Raw genomic sequence first — 21,267 nt, forward strand, 5'->3', positions numbered from 1 at the left:
ATCAGAGTTATCTGGACCAGCAATAGCTCTTAAATTCTGCACCGCAGCGACTAAGATATAATTAATAAAGTCCAACAAATTCGGCAACTTCTTTCCGGAACAGAAAGTGATGACTTCAGACTCAGAGTTCCACATCAGCTGTGGATATGGGTGATTGAATGGGTGTTAGACAAGGAACTAACAGACCCAGGTTTGAATCCCCACTCTGCTGTGGTAGTTCTCCTGGGTGAACTTGGGCCAGTTGCATACTCTCAGCTTAACTAATCACACAGGGTTGCTGTGAGGATAAAATGGCGGAGAGGAAGATGAGTAAATAGATAAACGCCACAGAGACTTGTGGAACTATGATGGACAGAATAGGTTTAGGTTTAGGTTTATTTGATTTTTAGCCCACCCTCCCCGCAAACGGGCTCAGGGCGGGTTACAAGACTAACAGAAATAAAGCGATAAATCACAGATCACAAAAACATAGCTTTCAGAATTGAAGAACTCAACAATATAATGTGCAACATCCCAGGATGGGGCCCCTTCACACTTCCCTGCCCACCCAACATAGAAAGGGGGAGGCGTCAAGCTGAATTTCTGCATTCATCACTTGGATTGAATGATTAGATGTGACTAATGAATCATGTTCCTTTCAAGGTGCCTGAATCGCCTTCCTGAAGCCTTAAGGCCATAAAACAATGTCGTTGTAACTGCTAAGCCGTGCTCGCTTCAACTCCCCCCTTCAGTACAGTTGCATCAGAGTGCAGAAGGGGTTGAGTTTTTAATTCAGAAGTCTTTCAAGCTGCCTTCTATGGGCCGCATAAGAGAACCCAATGTTCCGCGGAGAACATGCCAGCCTAGAGTAGTGGTTGGACAGTGCAACCACATTTAAGGACTGAAACTTTAGAACACCTGAAATAAAAAGCTAACTTTTCAGTGATCAGGAGGTTTTGGTAGAGGGGGCCAGAGAATTCAGAAAATTCAGATGCTTAATTTGTGCTTAAATATGTATTGGAGTCTTTTGCAGATTCTGAATTAGATAGTGCTTTTGACAGGCTGCAGCTCAGTGGTAGAGCATATGCTGGGCATACAGAAGTTCCTAGGTTCAATCCCCAGCAACTCCAGTTAAGAAGGACCAGGCAGTAGGTGATGTGAAAGGCCTCTGCATGAGAACCTGGAGGGCCACTGCCAGTCTGAGTATATAATCCTGACTTGATGGACCGATGGTCTAATTCAGTATAAGCACCACCACCTCCTGCCACCCTTTTCTTTCTAGATTGGAGACTTGCAAATATTTTCCCTGTTATGTTTAATAAGGCAAATGAGATTGAGCTTTGGTGAAATTTTTCAGAGTCCTCCTGCAAGACATGATTGACTGAGTTTCTTTCCTGTTTCCTTCAATCTAGATGTTTTCTTTTAAATAATTGAGGTGGGATTCCATTTATAGGGGTAGGGAGCAGCACAGCCAGCAGAAATATTCACAGGATGGGCCATTAAATGGAGGGGAATTTGCATCAATTAAAAGGGCAGGCCTGTGTAATCTCTGGGACAAAGAAGAGAGTTCTGGGGCTGTAGAAGACAGAGTGAGAAAGGCTGTACCTACCAGGCAGGACTATTTAGGAGGGGAGACATGCTCCCTGGACTCTCACTGGGCAGACAGCTGTCCCTCCCTCATTGAAACCCAGCAATGAGGGCGAGAGGTCTTTCTGCATTATCAATGGGATCACCCAGTGGGAGAAGATTTTCCCACATTCATGTGCCACCGTTGGAGGTGAATTTTATTTAAATTGTGGACCATCTCTGAAGGTTGGCGGGGGGTCACAACCTATGACCTTCTCTTGAGCAACAACACATTTAATGATCAGAAGGACTCCAAAAAGATGTGAATCTCATTGTGTCGGAGAAATAGTTAACAGAGCAATGGCCCTGTTTCTCGATTGTCAACAGAGGAAATGTCAGTCAGTGATACAACATTCAGCTTCAAGCTTTAGCATGTATGTCCACCCTGTAACCCAAAAGAAAGTTTAAATTCAGAGGTAAAAATGGCTTAAAGAATGGTATTTCTGAGAGGATACTCTTCACAGTATCCCCTAAGCCTTGGAAACCTGTTAAGCAGTGAAAGGGCCAGACCCCTTTCAATACTAACAGTGCCATCTTGTGCAGAAGAGCAAGATCTGGGTCTAGTAGCACTTTAATGACCAGGGCTTTTTTTTCAGCTGGAACGCGGTGGAACAGAGTTCCGGCACCTCTTGAAAATGGTCACATGGCTGGTGGCCTCGCCCCCTGATCTCCAGACAGAGGGGAGTTTAGATTGCCCTCCATGCTGCTGGAGCAGTGCGGAGGGCAATCTAAACTCCCTTCTGTCTGGAGATCAGGGGGCGGGGCCACCAGCCATGTGACCTTTTTCTCCGAGGGCCACCCACTGAGTTCTACCACCTCTTTTCCCAGAAAAAAAGCCCTGTTAACGACTAACTAGATGTCCAGGATTTGAAAACTTTAAGGTACTGCTGGACCCATATCTTGATTTTCTACTACAGACCAACATGGCTACCCATCTGATCCTGTGCAGAATGACTCCAGATGAAGCCATTTCATTTCAGGTGGATGTAGATTAGAGTCACTGTATATACTGTTGCACTCTAAATGAAGCATTGCTTGGAGGGTTGAGACGAGCTGAGCCTTAAGGGTGTGCATCCCTGTTTATTTATTTCAAATATAGATATGCCACCTCTCCAGAGACCTACTTGAGATAGCTTACAAAATAATATGTGAACACATGAAGCTGCCTTATACTAAATCAGGCCCTTGGCCTCCCAAGGGCACTCTTGTCGACTCTGACAGGCAGTGGCTCTCCAGGGACTTTCCTTTCATCTACTACCTGATCCTTTTAGCTGGAGATGCAGGGAATCGAACCTGGGACTTTCTGCATGCCAAACCAGATGCTCTACCACTGATCCATGTCGTGTCCCCATAAAATAAATAAAAACAAAACATTAGAATCATTTAAAAACCATAAGAACACAGTAAATGAGCATGGGCCTTCAGTTCAGTGTCCAAGTGTTCTTTCCTTGCTTTCCTCTGAGCCAAGCTACAAGTGACGCCTGATACAGGTTGGACACTTGTCAGCTTCCCTCAAGTTTTGATGGGAAATGTAGGCGTCCTGGTTTTACAACTTGGCTCTCCATTACAGCTGCAAGACCAGGATACCTACATTTCCCATCAAAACTTGAGGGAAGCTGACAAGTGTCCAACCTGTGTCAGGCGTCACTTGTAGCTTGGCTCTCTGTCTTCTGAACTGCCTGCATTTTTCACTCCTGCACTAAGAGAAATTGATAGTGCAATACTAGGCAGAGTTATCCCAGTCTAAACCCATTGAAATCCATGAGTTTAGACTGGTGGGTAGCTGCATAGGATGGCACTGTTAATGTGCATGCTTATCACTAGAAAAGTTGAAGTTGCTCAAAATTTTTATTAACAATTTTTGGAGGGCAAATGCCAAACCATTAACCAAGCGGCAACATAATGCTAGGAAGAGCCTCATTACTGCATCCGCACATTCCTAAATGGAGCGACAAATATGATTAGAGCTATTATGTTCATTAGGCAGAATGACGCAATAGAATCCTGGATGTTGCCCTGCAGACTGCAAATGTATGTATGTTGTATTTTGAAGCCCTCCCCACATAAAGATCCCTGCAGGTATACAGCTGGAAGAAACGGGAAGGGTGTTTATTAGACTTCTCTCCCAGATGTGCTTGTTTACTAAATCCCATGCTTCTTATCAAAAAACTTCTGAGTATACCCCTCCCATAGCTGTAGTCAGAAGTGGTATTCTACTTCCCTATTCACTGTAATGTGGTCCCGTGGTCCCTTGCCTTAGAGCCCTTAGGGAAAGACTTAATACTTCATGGCTTGTGCCCAGCCAAGAAAGATAAACAAGGGAAAGAGAATTTTTTCCTCCAATCCTGAAACTTTATAAATTCTCCCCTTTGAGAGGCCATCCTCCTCTCGGGTCAGTTCTGACCTTCCTGCCTCAAGAAGAAGAAGATAGTATCTAACTTTTTGGCTGTCCCAGTTTCCGTCCCCTTTTGGTGTGACATTCCAGCAAAGCATGAGATGTTAAACCTTTCGTTCTTACTTAGGCTAGAGCCATTAAGAGTAGAGATGGGCATGAACCGGGAAAAAAATGAACCATGTGGTTTGTCAAATTTCACGAACCACAAACCACGAACTTTCATGAAACTGCCCCTGGTTCGCGACCCGGTCCGTTTGGTTTGTGAAAACATCACATCCAGGTCAGAGAAGCATCACTTCTGGGTCAGCAGAAGGTCACTTCCGGGTCAGCAGAAGGTCTGCAGGAAGTCCATCCCCTGTTGCCTAGGAAACCAATTGATTGGCACCAGGCTGTCTGCAATGACGAACCAAAAAATGAACCAAACGAACCAGCCTAAAGTTCGTGGTGGTTCATCAGAAATGGAATCTGACGAACTGTGGCTCACGAACCACGAACTGGCCTGGTTCGTGCTTAATTTTGGTTCGTATTTTGGTTCATGCCTGTCTCTAATTAAGAGCCAGAGAGCTCTGTGCTTAGTTGACCCAGATGCTGCATCTCCTGTAGTTTTCCTTCTGTCAGGCTTTTCTTAGCAATGCAGCCTCATGTAGATTGCAGCCGCAAGTAATAAAATATGAAGGTGGATTCTGTGGTGGAGGGCATTTCTTCCCAGCCCTTACCAATGCTGCCCCGTATTTTAAAATAACTCCCTGCAAGTTTAGTTTTTTTTAATGTGAGCACACCTGGGAGGAGGTTTCTTGCTACTCTTATTCACTATAAGTCTTCCTTCCTTCCCTTTACTTTTTAAAAATGTAATTCCCCTCACCCACCCACACCCATACCTCTGAATTCTGAAGTAGCTGGTGTGACGGCCCCATTGCCTCTAGGGATTTGAGTTCTTATATACTACTTTGACCACAAACACTTTAAAGAGAAATGGTTTTTACCTGTTTATTTTTTTAAAAAGACATTTTTAATAGCTACATGTAGATAGATGTGCATTCAGACATTTATGCAAAGAGTTACTGCACAGAGTTGATCAAGTCAGAAACAGTCCTGAGAAGTAAGCCGAACTGACATCATTCAGGCGGATCTTTTCTGAAACTGTATTCGGTAAAAAGGCAGGTTGTTAATTTTTCAGTAGCCTTTTAGATCTTTGTCTTAGGGTAAACTGTAAACAAGGTCACAGTAGATTTTTATTTTAATTTTGACATTCAATCTTAACAGCTCAGTGTGGCGGGACAATGGAAGAGATGGAAGGGGTAATTCTGAGCCCTGGCTTCCCAGGAAATTACCCTAGCAACAGTGACTGCTCATGGCGGATATCCCTTCCGGTGGGGTTTGGTAAGAGAGTGCCTTTTCCATCGCCTGATAATCAGTTCCAATTGAATAAATCTCTTCCTAAGCACTTTTGTTAGCCTGACCCAAGTTGGACCAGTTCATGCTTGCAGACACTTCCCGCCAGGTGCCTGTCATGCACTTCAGGAAAATAGGCCTGGCCATTGCGAAGGCAGAGCCAGTGACTTGCTTCACTTGGATCCTCTCCACCACTCTGGAGAAGGATCCAGGATCCTGTAAGCAGAACCTGTGGATCAAGTGTGAGGTGGGGGGGGGGGTTCCCGGGCACACCAAAGCAGCAGAGTGCCCCTTTTCCCCATCCCTTGGTTGTCTTCTCTCCCTGTGTGTTTTATCCTTCATTTCCCTCATTGGTTGTCTGGTGGTGGTGGAAAGTGCTATCAAGTCATAGCTCACTTATGGTGACGCCTGCTCGCGTTTTCAAGGCAAGAGACTAACATTGCCTGCCTCTGCAACCCTGGTCTTCTTTGGAGGTCTCCCATCCAATTACTAACCAAGGCCGACCCTGCTTAGCTTCCAAGATCTGATGAGACCGGACTTGTTTTGACGTATATGTGGTCCCCTCTTGGGCTTTTTCTCTGTGTTTGTTTATATTTCCCATCCCCTTTCCTCTATTTTGTGCTTTGCTCTGCCTCCTGTGGCAGCCATTTTGTAGGGATACCCATCACTCCACCGCAGAATTCAACAGGTGCTAGCAGGCTCAAAAAATTTGGAGGACCCCCACCCCCCAGCTTACTGACTTGCTTCAGCAACAAATTTAAGGGATTGAAATGGGAAAGGGAATGGGATTGCTGCCTCTTTGGGGTTCCCAGACTACTGAGGCTTCAGTGCTCTGTTATTTACTTTCTCTTTCACACTATCAAAATGAACCTTTGGGAGTGCAAAGTCAAGCGTGCTCCAGATTTTTGTTTTTAACATGCTACATTTACTACCAGCAATTATGGAAATCTGGCTTTACAGCCTGAGTGCAGAGGAGGGGGAAGGTGTCAAGGCAAGCCTTGCCTCATTTTTTACCTGAATGTATCACTGTGCTTCTCCCTGCACCCCCACCCCAAAAACCTGTGCAGGTGCTCACATCCAGTTCTTGAACTTTTCTACGGAGCCCAATCACGACTTTGTGGAGATCCGCAATGGGCCCTATGACACCAGCAACATCATCAGCAGGTTCAGCGGAACAGACCTTCCAGGTTCCCTCCTCTCCACATCACATGAAACCACAGTCTATTTCCACAGTGACCACTCACAGAACAAGCCAGGCTTTAAAGTAGAATACCAAGGTAAGTAGGAGGCAGCTGAGTGAGTCATAGATGATGCATCCGTCCTATCCTTGCGCATTAAATGTGGGAGTTGCTTGGAAATAGTAATTTAAGGATGTAATTTAAAAGTTTCTCAAGGGGTCACACAACAAGACCCTGGTTTAATCCTGACAAAAGTTCTTTACAGCTGTACCAGTCGCAAATCTAGTTCCAGCTACAAAAAAAAGAAATCTTCGGTGATTATCTCTCTCTGGGACCATCAAGAGGCCTGATATCGATTAACATAACCATAAGACTGAGAAAGTCTGCATTTTGTTGGGGGCGGGGGGGGGGGCGGAATGGAGAGAGAAGAAGGAAGAAGAAGAAAGGCAGTCTGTTTCCATAGAGCCCTGGCCAATCCCTAATGTCATTGTCTGAGGCCAGGTTCTGGTTGCCAGCATAATGCAGTAGTTAGAGTGTAAGACTAGGATCTGGGAGAACCAAGTTCAAATTTCCCACTGTGCTATGGAAGCTTGCTGGGTGACCTTGAGCCAGTTACACCCTCAGCCTAATCTACTTCTAGGGTGGCCAGGCCCTCTTATCCCCTCAGTGGGAGGAGGTGACCGGGCATTTACCTCCTCAATCTACTCACAAGAGCAAAGTGCTCCCGGCACAGCGCAATGACATCACTTCTGGGAGTGTCTTTTATTTTTATTTATTTATGTCATTTATAGTCCGCCTTTCTCACTGAGGCTCCAGGCGGATTACATAGTGAGAGATTAGTACAATCAGTGGCAAGGACAAGGGCAGGCATTTCCATACAGTGTCAAGAACATTTCCATAAACAATGTCATGGGGCAAATGAATACAAGTTAACAAAGACATAGCATTAGCAAGGATCCAATATGGGGTTGAGGAATTGCTGAAACGGAGCATAATCGATTCTAGGACTTACATTAAACATGAAGCACAGGTAGTATATAGGAGTGCCTATTTAAAGCAACAGATAATATGTAAGGCAACATAATGGTGAAGTCTATGGTTCCTAACTCTTTAGCAAAACATCTGAGACCCCTTTCCTACAATACTGTGCAGGCCCCAGAAGTGCTCCTGGGCTATGTGCCAGGCTGATTTGGACCCCTAAATGCCAGCCGGGGGGGGGGGGGAGGCTGGGAGTGGCACATCTCCCACCCCCATCAGGGGACCAGCAAATCTACCTACCTCACAGGATTGTTGAGAGGATAAAATGGACAAGAGAATTATGTCAACCACCTTGGGTCCGCATTGGCGAGAAAGTCAGGGTATAAACGTAGTAAATAAACAAATGGAGTTGAGATTGGTAGCTAGTAAGGTGGGATGACCTTTTCTTGTGGCTGTATCATGCTTGTAGAACAGCCTCTTCTGAGAGGCTCACCTGGCATTATCTAGATTGCCATTTAGGAGCATGGGGAAGTCATTTTTATTGCAGTTGGCCTTTTGTTCATTTTGGTGCCGCCCACACTCCAGCTAGGTGGATTAGCTGCTGATTTTATTTGCTGGTTTTTGTTCTGATCTTACTGTGGTGGTGATTCCGGTCTGCTGATTTCTCTCTCATTTCTGGTTTTAATTGGTTATATTGAATGCTTTTGTTATTGTTTTCATTGGGAGTTTTTTGGGCAGAAAGTCAGATAGAAATGTTTTAACTTAATAAAGGGAAGAGGGGGCGAATGGGAGTGACTCATACTGCTGTTTGGCTTGTAAAGTAGTTGTGTTGGCCTGTAGAAAAATCCCCAAAACAGACAATATGTAATAGCTTCTTTATTAGGATTCCTACACCTCAGTCCTTACTTGGATTCATTCTACCTTTACAATGCAATCCCAAGCAGAGTTGCTCCAGTTTAAACCAATTGAAATCAGTGGGCTTAGACTGGAGTAACTCTGTTTAGGATTGCACTGTTAGTCTAGGGCTCTCAATCCGATGATATTCTGTTGAATTTTGTGAGACTTTGAGAAGCAGAACTCAAGGGTTAAAGGGAGAATGTATATGTGTGAGTGTAGGTGGGTGTGTGGGTGTGTTAAGAGGGGAGTTTAAGATGCAGGAGTGAATGCATCTTGCAAGCTCAAAAATCAGAGATGCTGAAAAAGATGAACACTTGTGCTGCAATGTGAAAAGAAAATAACAGACATCCCTTCAACGCTAGCCCTGTTTGTCCGATGATGATGATGATCATGATGATACTAATAATAATAATAATAACGTAGTATTTTCAGCCTGATTTTGAAGGAATTTTGTTTGCATAGTTCAAAAAAGTGTTCCAGCCAAATGGAAGAAACAATAAAAAAAATATTAAATGATGAAGGAGTTTCATTTTGGTTTTGGCCTGTATATAATGATAGAGGTGTATAATTATGCTCTTCAGTATCATTGAAACCAAAGAGAGAGTAGAAATTCCTTCTTGTATTTAAAAAACAAAAACCATTTCCTGTTCAGGGTACAAAGGGTTAGTTATGAAGGGGTTTGTTTCAGTTATCATTCCTCCCTCTATTTTGCATCACACAGTTATGCTTTTCCAGGGATCACTCAATCTTTGGTTATAGAGATGGGTCTATGGGACTACAAAGAAACTCTATGGGACTTTCTCCCCCACGTTCTCAGTTTATGCAGGCACCAAAAAAAATTGGGGAGGGGGGATTAAAACACCCCAAAGTGCAAATTCCTCTTGTTAATTGGATATCCCATGGATTGGTTTTCAATCTGGAAAGCAGTCAGTTTTAAAAATCTGTCCTGGTAGGAATTTGGAAGGGGAAGAGAGAACACCAGCCTTACCCTCTCGTGTAGGTCTGCCTTAAAGATAATAAATCCCAGACTCCTCCAGTCCCAGAAGGAGTCCAAAGACAACCTTGGTGGAAGTATATACTTGGCTCCATTGAATAAACCAAGAAACAAAAAATAACCTCCCTTGTTTGGTTGCACCCCAAAGAAGTGGGAACCCTTTATTGCTGGAGGGAGGACAGCAGCAGACTATTCACAAGCTTTGATGAAGGACTATATTGAAAGAATTCCTACCTTTTTTGGTTTCCAGCCTATGAACTCCAAGAGTGTCCTGACCCTGAACCCTTTGCCAATGGGATCGTGCGAGGAGCTGGTTACAGCGTGGGCCAGTCCATCTCCTTCGAGTGCTTCTCTGGCTATCAGCTGATTGGCCATACCGTCTTGACCTGTCAGCACGGAACCAACAGAAACTGGGACCACCCCTTGCCCAGGTGTGAAGGTACGGCTTTATTGAGTTGCCTTTTGGAAGGGTCTGTCTGAGCAGATAGAGAGTAAGAAAAGGGGGAGGAGATCCTTGCTCCTAAGCATAAATGCTGGCTGCATAAGATCTAGATGATTATCCTTAATTCATAAATCAGTTTAATAAATATATATGTTTATTAATATGTTTATTCGTCAACTTGTAAGTAGGTGCATGCTCTTACACGCCCACCCACCCAGTATTTCCTTAAAGGCTGAGATGGTGTGATAGAAAGAGAGAGCCCTTTTATCCTCCACTGTTTTCTTAGGAAAATAAAACAGAGGTCCAGCAGCACCTTAAACACTAACAAAATTAATTCTCGCATGAGCCAGAGGTGATTTCACTGGATGCCAGAATAGTAGATCTATTAGGCAGATAGAGAAATGTAAGAACGAATGCATCTGCCTAATGGGTGTATGCTTCATCTATATTATGAAGTGAGCACTGAGTCATGAAGGCTTATGCTGGAATAAATTGTGTTAGTCATCTTCCTCTGCACTCCCTAATACGGCTACTCAATTGGAATGGTTTTCAGAAAGAAACTTTCTGGCTTTTGTTGTTGTTGTTCCAGAACTCTCTGGATGTAGAAAAGGCAAAAAAGTTAAGCAACTCCTAGATCCAGGGGTGGACTGGGAAGGAAAAGTGATCCTGGAAAACAGCCTACTCTGCGGCCAGCTCCATCCCACACCCAAAGGGGGGGGATGGAGAGGCAGCCTGCCTGCTGAGTGGGCTGGACATGGCCTTCCCATTTGCCCTGTGAGACACGGCCAGGCGTAGCCTTTCTACACATCCACTGGACTGAATTGGGCTGGCCTGGGAGGAGGGGGCCATCAAACTTTCCCCAGTGACTATAATGGCCATTCTGCCAATAACTGCCCACCGAACAATTGTGTGCAAAATTAGAACAGCATTTTCATGGTATCCTTTCTTTTTTTCTCTCTTTTCCAAATAGTATTTTATTTGGATTTTAAATTTCGGTTATCAATGGTAACTAACACCAACAGATATTTAACAATAAAATATTGCTACAGTCTTGAATAAGAAACACACACAAAAAGTAAAAGTAGAAGATGAGGTGAGAGTTATCCTCACATCTCTTGTTCACGGTACCCGGTTCACTTATAACCTAATAATACAAGCAGAGGATTGATACGTACAGTGGTTAAAGGTATGCCATAGAATAGTAGAGGTCTTGTTTTATTTTATCTGAGGACCATTTTTCCTCTTTGGTCAAATAATCTAAGATTGGAAGCCATTGTTCTAACAGCCATTGGTGACGTAAATGCCTGGCTTGGTTCTACTGACAATGTTTTGATTAGTTTTTGGTGGTGGCTGTAAGATTCAAACTCACGCCCCCCCCCCCGGCCCCGCCCCTACCACCAATTAGGTAGGAAAAGGATCAGACAATCGGCTTAGCTGGCCCTTGCTTAATTAAGCTTGCAACCAGATTTGGGTTAACCATTATCAATGGTAATTCCCAGTTTGACTCACAGGGAGATTTTACTTATCTTTCTTAAACATTTGAGAATTAGATACATTGATTAATGACTAGTCCTCCTCTGCCTAGATCCCAGTGTTTCAGAAAGTGGTAAAACTTCTTTTGCCCGCACCGTGGAGTTCATTGGATCTGTCTGTTATCCATCACCACCCCTCACTTCCCTGTAACACACACCAGTAACTCCCTTTCCCATTACTTGGCACTTCTGGCCCATTTCCCCACGGTTGTTTAAAACACATCATCACTTCCTGAGTGATTTGTGAGGTCTGAGCATTAACTGTCAGCCTCTGGACAGACAGCCTTCACTTTATGGTCTCTTTTTTTCAAGCCTTCCCCCCTGTTAGCATGATTAGAAGGATGTTTTATTGTCCTAAATAAGTTTTCTGCCTTTCCATATTCAAGCAGCTCTCAGAATCAGAAATTTATGACAAGCAGCAGAGTAAATAAAGTGGAAGGAATGGGGCTTTGATCACCTCCTTGCCTCCTGTGTCTAACATCCACCTCGCTGCGCTGGAGTAAGTTTAATGACTAACCCCACACTGCTCCACTTGCTGAGAGACAGGCTTTACAACCATGGGCCGGAGATGAGTAGCTAGCCCACCCTTTTCATCTTTCCTGCACAGACAGCTGCTGTGATTCTGGATTGCTGCAGACTTTTTGTCCAGAAAGTGCCTAGTTCCCTTTGATGATCTTTTGATGAATGAGCCGTGTCTGTTAGTGGTTTTTAAACCGAGCTCGTGAGGTTTCTTGGGCAGTGCATGGTGGCCTCAAGAAGAAGATTAGTAGCGATGGATGAACTTCCTTGGAAAATGACTCCCCCGTCACTAATCCCCCCTTGCAATGGGCAGCCTCCACAGGGTGTGTTCCAGGGCTTTGCTCTCAAATCACAACACACCCTAGTAGTGCCCTGTGTGAACCTCTGCACATTCCCCAGGATCCTGTTGTGGAACAAGACCAGACCCTTGGCCCCCGCTAAGGTTGTCAGCTCCAGCCTAGAAATTCCTGGAGATTTGAGGATGGAGCCTTTGGAGGAGGGATTCTGGGGAGGGATTTCACCTAGAATCTATGATATACCATAGAGTTTGCCATCTGAAGCTGCCTCTTCCCCTAGGGAAACTGATCTCTGTAGCCTAGAGCTCAGTTGTAATTCTGGAAGATCTCCAGGCCCCATCTGGAGGTTGGCAATCATATTCCCAGATAATCTCCAGGTAGGACTGTGCCTGGGACTGCTGCACATGCTGTAATTGGCCGGCTTCCCTGGCAGTGTGGTATTTCCCATTTTGTCCCCAGTATCAGGACATGTCCAAACGGCCCCTCTCCCTGCTTCTCTAGAGACAGATGATTGCCATCCAGCCCCTTTAAGGCCTACGGCTACCAGTAGTCATGGTCATGGGAGGGGCATTCCCTTTATTTTCTCACACTTGGCCAGAGACAGGGCCGAGGCTGCCCATTTATTTTAAAACTCTAAGGAGCACCAGTCCAGGGTGGAGAAGGAGAGAGAGGCAGAAGAGCTGGGCCTGGATTCTGCCACTCAAGATCTGATGCCACAACTCCACCAAGCATTCTGACCCCTGTGGGGTCTGATTTCCTGCAGAGAGATTGACATGCATTGTATGCCTTGGTCTGTTTGACTACAGATTTCTGACAATTTGACATTCCTCCCCCTCATCCTGATGCAATAAACTGTTGTTCCAAGAGTTTTGCAATGGCTGTCCTGTGTCCCTGTGAATTCTTTCTCCATGATTTTTTAATGTACAAAGGGCCTTGCTGCAGATAATCTTGCAGGGGAGAATGCCCCCTGGCCTTGCTTCAGTCCTCCTGCTCTTCCTTGCATCACTGTCCCACACACACACACTGCTCCTTACCTAACTGGCCCATTGCCACTTCTGTACTGCCTTTCCTCCCATGGCTCTTTCAGAATTTGGATGAATCTGTTGTGAAGGGGAAAAGGTAGAAAATTCAAGGGCCTTGCACCTTATCTTCCCTGTACTTTATCATTTGTGAAATTGAACCTTAACAACTCCCCATGCAAGGGAATACTGAAGTCTCCATGGAGCAGGGAGGTGTTAAATTTTGGACATCATGACAAAATTCCAAAAATGACAATAGTTAATTTTGGAATGGCAATGATCAGCTCATGAAGATGACTCAGAAAATTCAGCTGGTGCAAAATGCCATCGGAGCCAAAGTTGTTAAGTTGGCAAAAACCACATAACGCCACCACTATTGGAAACAAGCAGCAATTCAAAGTGTTGGCTTTAGCCCATAAAGCCCATAACAGGCTGGATCCTGAGTCTCCGAAGGAGCATCTCCTCCCATGCAAACCTATACAGAAGATAGGCTGGAGAGTCATTATTTTAAATTTTAACCTATGTTGGGGGAGTGTGGCTCAATGATAGGGTCTCTGCTTGGCATGCGGAAGATTCCAGGTTCAATCCCCAGCATCTACATGTAAAAGAATCAGGTTATTGGTGATGTGTAAGACTTCTGCCTGAGATCCTGGAGAGCCACTGCCAGTCTGAGTAGACAAGAATGACCTTGATGGACTGAATGACCTTGATGGACCTTGATGGTCTGATTCGGTATAAGGCAGCTCCATGTTTGGTCACGTACTCACGCACTCCATTTCTGCCGATGTTTCACGAGGCAAAAACCTTTCTGCTTCCACTGCCCTTTCAGTTTAGTATCTTGGGTCATTTTCTTTGTTGCTTTGCTGCTGCTATTTCATTTTGGTAATATTGATGTAAAGTGATTGTTTTATCTTGTTTATGGCCTATTTTTTATTTCCTACGTCGTCCACCACTTCAAATCTCTGAAAAATCCAGTTTATAAGCATTGCCAGACCAAAAAAAAAATCAATAAAATGAGGTTGGTGATGAAGCTGCCTGCAGAGAAAGTCTAGACGTTCCTTGGTCAGGCCTTTTCTTGTATTCTTAAGCAAGAGTGCAGAGTCAGTTTCACAAAGCACAGATGAGTTCTACCTTAGCTGCAAATATGCATTATTTCTTGGTAAATTTAACTCACGCCAGCAGGCCACTACCCGTTTCAGGAAAACATTTCCGTAGTAGTAGACCACTCAAGGCAGACGTTAGCCCAGTGCTGACTTGATTTATCAAATTTCCCTTTCTTTTTGCTGTCAATTACGCACAGTCCCCTGTGGAGGAAACATAACTGTACACAATGGCACCATCTACTCCCCCGGCTTTCCCAACCACTATCCCAATTCCCAGGAGTGCTTGTGGCTGCTCACAGTGTCGGTCGGGTATGGCATTTTCCTCAACTTCACTCTGCTGCAAACAGAGCCCTACAATGACTTCATCACTGTCTGGTAAGTGGGACTGGGTAGACTGCAAGAACAACCAACTGGGTCCCAACAATTGCCGGGGGGGGGGGGGAAGGAGATGACGGGCCTAATGTGCGGAGATCAGAACTGCTCTTGTGCAAGGTAGCGGTGTGGAAGGCATGTTTTGACAACTCCAGGCTTGTATGCTTATAATCTGACATCTGTTCAAGTGGTTTGCTCATATATGGGAACTTAAAGGAAACTCATCTGCCCCCACCCACCAGGTAGGCCCAGCATTGGCCATCAAGCCATTTATATGTTACACTGGCATAAGGTTTATATGCAAAAAGAAACCCCTATATGTGTTAATCAAAAGCATGTACCTACCCCGGAACATAATAGCTTAGTTTAGCTAGCTTGGAGAGGAGCTATGGCTCAGTGGAAGAATCTCTGCTTGGCATGCAGAGGGTCCCAGGTTCAGTCCCCAGCATCTCCAGTTAAAAGGACCAGGCAGTACATTATGCGAAAGACCTCTGCGTGAGGCACTGGAGACCACTCTCAGTCTGAGTAGACAGTACTGGCCTTGATGGTGTGAGGGTCTGGTTCAAGAGAAGGCAGCTTCATGCATGTCCATGTGAGTTTGGGCCTATGCAAGATGGTTTTTTCAAGTGTACACCCTATGCATATGTGTTACCCTTGTGCCACTGGCTCTTTCCAGAGGCCTACAATTAACCAACTGGTTGGGTCAGTTCTGAAGAGGTAGTAGCAAATATGAGGCCAGTGGAAATTAAATTTTGATTCCAAACGAATCCATTTAAATTATTTTATTTATGGTATTTATTTGTTGCTTCTCCAAACCCAAATGTTCCAAGCTGCTTGCAAAGAAAGCATAAAATGCATTAAAATTAGCAAAATCATTAAATGTAGGATGAATAAAGTCAATGAATTAGAGAAAGCACCATCTTAGAGAAAGCAAACTGGAGTCAAACCAATGAACTGACACAATATTGCAGTGAGAGGATAAGGAGTAATGCAGATAATTCAGTAGCAAAACTGACAGCAAAAAGCAAAGAATAAGATACAACATAATTGCCTAAACTATCAAACTTCCTGCTCCCCCAAGACTTGGATTTGCATTGCATTTATCTTAAAATATGGAGAGAATCATACAGAGGGATACTATCTAAAGTACATGGTGAATGTGAGAAAGCGACAGTGGTGCTGGCATGTCACACGGCCTGCAGGTTGAGCATGGGAAAGAGCTCTGCCCTTCCTCCTTCCCACCTGGATGAAGGCAAAAGATGGGCAGCATGGCAGCGCAAAGGGCAAGGCTTGAGGATTCCTTCAATGGTAAGTTGCCTGAAACTGCAGATCTGAAAGCTATAGCAGAACTTAGACCTCCCAGGTCACCGGAGTCACAGGGCTAGGAGTACTGTCTGGGCACTTATCTCAGGTAGAAGGGCTCCATTTCCTTTGTCTTTTCCAACTGTCTGATCCACTGGACTGCCAGTCAGAACACAAGCGTTTTCCCTTTCACCCGTCTAGGGATGGGCCTCAGCAGACAGCCCCGCAACTGGGTGTTTTTACAGGAAATTCAGCAAAGAAAGCCACGCAGAGCTCTTCCAACCAGGTCCTCCTGAAATTCTACAGTGATGCAGCTAATGGAGGGGTCTTTGCCATCCATTTCTATGGTTTGTACCTAAATTTCTAGGGTTCAAGTCCTAAATTTTGCAAAATTGTATGCATTATAATGGAGTTATTGTGTATAATTGTATAATGCTGCATCATCTGCTGCACAGCAATATTTCTCTGATTTCTCCTGTATTGTCTTGTTTGTTTACTTATTGATGTCAGCATTTATAAGCCATGTTTTCTGCAAAGAAGAGCTCCCGGAGAGGTGTACAAGAAAAAAAAAAATCTAGAACCACCAAACAAGAACAATCAATACCATGTAAACTGATGCAGGCAAATGAAACCAAAAATCCAAACTGAGTTTAAATGGCAACAATGTCTAATATTAATAATAATATTATTATTAATAACCAACTCATGGGATCCTTCAAGGAATTTTCAAGGCAAGAGATGAGCAGAGGTGGTTTGCCATTGCCTTTCTCTGCATAGCAATCCCAGGCTTCCTTGGAGGTCTCCCATCCAAGTACTAAATGTGGTCAGCCCTGCTTGGCTTCCAATTTCTGATAAGCTCTGGCTAGTCTGGGCTATGCAGGATGCTAATGATGTCTGTGATGGTGGTGGCAGATAGTGCTGTCAAGTCATAGCTGACTTATGGTGATCCCTGTTGATGTTTTCAAAGTAAGAAGCTAACAGAGGTGGTTTGCCATTGCCTGCCTCTGTAACCCTGCCTTTTTTGGGGAGGTCTTCCATCCAATTACTAGCCAAAGCTGACCCTGCTTACCTTCTGATGAGATCGGGCTTGCCTGGGTTATCCAGGGCTGAATCCACACGTCCCAGCATAGTGCTAAACTGCTGGAATGATAGCGTCTTCCTGGTGCGATTTCTGACATCGTGCCACATGGCACCAGGAAGATGCTACCATTCCAACAGTTTAGCGCTATGCCGGGACGTGTGGATTCAGCCCAGGTCAGGGTAACAATGTCTACAGACCTCCAATTAACTGGCAAGGAATGCCTTTGAAAAAAGCCATGTCTCCCCAAATATTGATTATGGCACCATTGCATATTCTTAAATCCTCAAACATATTGCACTGATCTTGAATGTGCATGCACATGCTCTGACAAATGTTGTTCAACACCTTCTCAGCCTATCAGCTTTCAAGATGCCAGCCTCCAACGATGATCCCCAATGCTGAAATCATTGCAGAAAACGAGGACTTCAACATAGGTACTGACTGCATGCTCTCCTTTACAAAATACTCTGCTCCCAAATATGGCCTACAGTTCCCAATTAGGTCTATTCCCCTGTTTTCCCTCTGCCCCCCCCCACATCAATGCAGCATGTCCTCTTTAGGGCATGTTTGCCATACAAATCCAAACTATATGTAAGTGCTATGCTCCCCGGCCAAAGGAATCCTGGAAGGTGTGTTTTTTTTCCAAGAAGAGACTCACAAAACTTGTGCTTGGGGATGTACAGTGCAGGAAGAACCATCACACCCATGTTTCCTACAGAGAAATCATCATGATTAATGAAGTTCGAAGAAGTTAAGTGTAGGCATGTTTTTCATAAATGAAACTGATTTCTCTTCTGGATGGCCTTTTCCAAAAACCTGTAGCAGATAGCAGGATGCCTTCCCTGTCTCAGGTGGTATCCTTTTAGTTGAACCAGGTCACTGGGAGGTGGTGTGTGGTCCCTACTATGAGCGTGCAGTTTTGTTCAGTATTTGGATTATAATACCAAATTTTGGCTGATTCGGTGAATATTCGGTATTCTGGACTTTTTACCAAATTAGTTTGGTAAAATTCGGTAAAATTCAGCCATTGTTTCCTGTGGGGAAATCAGTCTGGGGAATATCTGGAGGGATAGGGAGGGGTCAATTTTCAAGCAAACTTCACCAAATTTGGAAAGAAATCTACTCTTGAATGTACTCTAAAGATCCCCCATGTTTCATGAAGATTGGACCCTGGGGGATCAATTTTATGGGCCCCCAAAGAAGGTTCCCCCAGCCATTCTCCATTATTCCCTATGGGGAAAACTATCTGAGGACTATCCATGGGGCTGACAGTGGCATTCTGCTTAGGATAGATTCACATATGCAGCAGAATAATGTGGTAAAGTACTACTTCAGACTACATGTAAAGAGAGACTACTTTTAAATGTAAGATTCAAGTCCAGTAGCACCTTCAAGATTTCCCAGGTATAAGCTTTCAAAGCTTCTGGTATCTAATGAAGGGAGCTTTGATTCTTGAAAGCTTATAAGCTTTGAAAATATTGAAAATAAGCTCTGAAAATAAGCTCTGAAAATATTGTTCTTTAAGGTACTACTGGACCTTGCTCTTCTACTGTCGACCAATAGAGCTACCCACCTGAAACTACTTTTAAAATGCTGTCCAGGGTGGGGGTGGAGGGGAATCCAATCCTCTTTGAAAGTAGGGAACTAGCACAAAAGGGTGAAAGCACATCCCACTCCCTGCTGTAGTGTGTTTCTGCTTGCAGAGAGGTGTTTTTATTTTTTTTAACACAACTCAACATTCAGAAAAACCATCTCTTCTTTGCACTTGTTCAATTCATTCGACTGCATCAAGACTTTGCTGTGTCATTCTTCTGTGATGTTTTTAATACAGCCTGAAGGGATGGAGTTACACCTGACAGCAGCAGCAGGGTTTGGAATATAATGGGAGGGGAAGCGAGGGGAAGGGTCATAGTTCGTTGGCAGAGCACAAGCTTTCTAAGCAGAAGGTTCCAGCTTCACTCTGACATCTCCTGTTAATTGATCTATGGAAGTGCACAAGAACATGTGAAGCTCCCTTATAGCAAGTCAGATCATTGGTCTATCAAAGAGTATTGTCTGCTCAGAATGGCAGCAGCTCTTCATGGTCTTTCACGTCACCTCCTACCTGATCCTTCTAACTGGAGATGCTGAGGATTGAATCTGGGACCTTCTGCATGCCAGGAAGATGCTCTTCCACTGAGATATAGCTCCTCCCCTAGCTGATGTTGGGAATAGCCTTTCTCTTCCTGAGACCTCTAAAAGCTGCTGCTGAGTTAGCTAGGCCAGAACTGTAAGAGAAGTGGACTCCATGGGGAGGAGTAGCAAAGAAGAATGGATCTAGCCTGACATAGAAAGCACAGGGAGACATTGCAGAAGGCCTTGAAATTCAAGGAGGAACAAAGATTACATGATTGTTGTAGTGTTTGCTTACATTTCTCTATAATATCCAAGTTTTGGCCCTTCTTTTGAACCTCATCTGTATCCTCTTCCCCAGGTGACATCATTCGGTACCGATGTCTTCCTGGCTTCACCCTGGTTGGAAATGAAATCCTGACATGCAGGCTCAGTACTCACCTCCAGTTTGAAGGGCCTCCCCCAACATGTGAAGGTAGGTGGCTTCAGGATCTCTAAAGCTCTAGTGCAGATGTACAGTGGAAAGTGACAGAAATGGTACCCAGCAAAGAGATGGTTGCCCTCATGAGTGGTTTTGATAGGATCCACCTGTGGCTATTGGTAACAATGGCTAGGAATGGAATTTATGTGTTCAGAGCTGAAGGCAATATGAACACCAGGAAGATCAGTGATAGTTTGTTCTTTCTTGACTATGGAGAACTGACAGACTGCTGTTAGAAAGATGTTACTAGACTAGATTTGAGGGAGCTTAGTCTGATTTTAGCAAGTTCATATTCTGACATTAGAGATTCTCTTGTTTACTGAGGTCCCAGGGAGGGACAAGAACAAGGGCTACATAGATGTTATTCAACTGGGATTTGCTTTTATAGCCTTTGCCTCCAGAAGATTTTCACATGCCAACAACTCTTCAGTTCAACAATGAGATTTGAGAGTGAATGTGTATAAGAATGATGTGAATAATGTAAATGGTTTCCGTTAGGTAGCCATGCTGGTCTGCAGTAGAATAGCAGGATTTGCATCCAGGGGCACCTTAGAGACCAACAAGATTTTCAGAGTGTGAGCTTTTGAGAGTCAAAGCTCCCTTCTTCAGATATCCTACTGCATTGGTGCTGATCTCTCCTGCTGTTTCTCCCTTCTGCCCTGAGTCCACACCAGGTGGCCTGACAACAAATCCATCCAGTCATTTTTTAAAATATTTTTTCTTTTTCAACAATCCCCCAATGCCTTTCTGTAAGAATAATTTCAAGAGGATAAAAGTTTTCTGCAGGTAGTTGCTAGAATCCCATCATATTTGAGATCAGTTGAGGAAATAGACCTAGGAAAGGGCTATCCCAGTAAGAGCTGGCTGGACTTCAGTGGGCAGGGGCAGGGTAGATTTAGGAGATGATCTGAAACTCTTCGTCCCTTCCCCATCATCAGATTTGATCACTGTGTAGTAGAGATGGGCACAAAATGGGGAAAAAATGAAATGAGAGTTTCATGTTTCGTCACATTCCATGAATCACAAATCACGAACTTTCATGAAATTGTTGAATTTCCTGAAACCATTCAGTAGTTTTGTAATTCATCAGAACCCAGGGCACTTCAATGGCCCCCTTCATACCCAGAGACGCCAAACTCTCAGGGAGACTTTAGCAGGGTCTCCTCCACCCACCCCCACCCAACAAGCCAGCAAGAACAAATGCTGTAAATAAAATATAAACAGAAAATTAAAGAAAAAAAAGGTAGGCCTCAGTCAAGCTAGGCCCCAAAGCCAGGCAGTACCCTGAGACTGGGGTGGGGTGGGGTGGAGGAAAGAAGGCACCCTCACCAAAAGACCTTCCCAGCAAGGCCAGGAGCTGAAAATAAGAAAGAGGCTTTTCAGTCTCTTTTAAAGCAGCAGCAAATCCAGCCAAAAGTTCCCAATTGCACTCTCTCACCCCAAATCCCAGCAACAAGTCCTCCCTCTCCCTCTGTCTACTGGAACTGAAAAGCACAAGGCAGAGAGCTGTGCCTTATATAAGAAATGCTCACATAGAGCAGAACAGGAGGTCTCTGGTTGGCAGACAGA

At 44.4% G+C, this 21,267-nt stretch overlaps 1 protein-coding gene across 1 annotated transcript in view; it reads left to right on the forward strand.

Moving 5' to 3' along the window:
- CSMD2 (CUB and Sushi multiple domains 2) overlaps positions 1–21,267 on the forward strand; it is a 490,403-nt gene that overhangs the window by 392,536 nt on the left and 76,600 nt on the right. The window contains exons 38-44 of the mRNA XM_054999125.1: positions 5,264–5,380; positions 6,460–6,669; positions 9,690–9,878; positions 14,548–14,725; positions 16,226–16,371; positions 17,459–17,539; positions 19,579–19,692. Coding sequence (XP_054855100.1) covers positions 5,264–5,380; positions 6,460–6,669; positions 9,690–9,878; positions 14,548–14,725; positions 16,226–16,371; positions 17,459–17,539; positions 19,579–19,692 — 1,035 coding nt within the window. The remainder of the gene's footprint in view (positions 1–5,263; positions 5,381–6,459; positions 6,670–9,689; positions 9,879–14,547; positions 14,726–16,225; positions 16,372–17,458; positions 17,540–19,578; positions 19,693–21,267) is intronic.

The sequence above is a fragment of the Eublepharis macularius genome, chromosome 15 (genome assembly GCF_028583425.1).
Source record: "Eublepharis macularius isolate TG4126 chromosome 15, MPM_Emac_v1.0, whole genome shotgun sequence".
Lineage (NCBI taxonomy): Eukaryota > Metazoa > Chordata > Lepidosauria > Squamata > Eublepharidae > Eublepharis > Eublepharis macularius.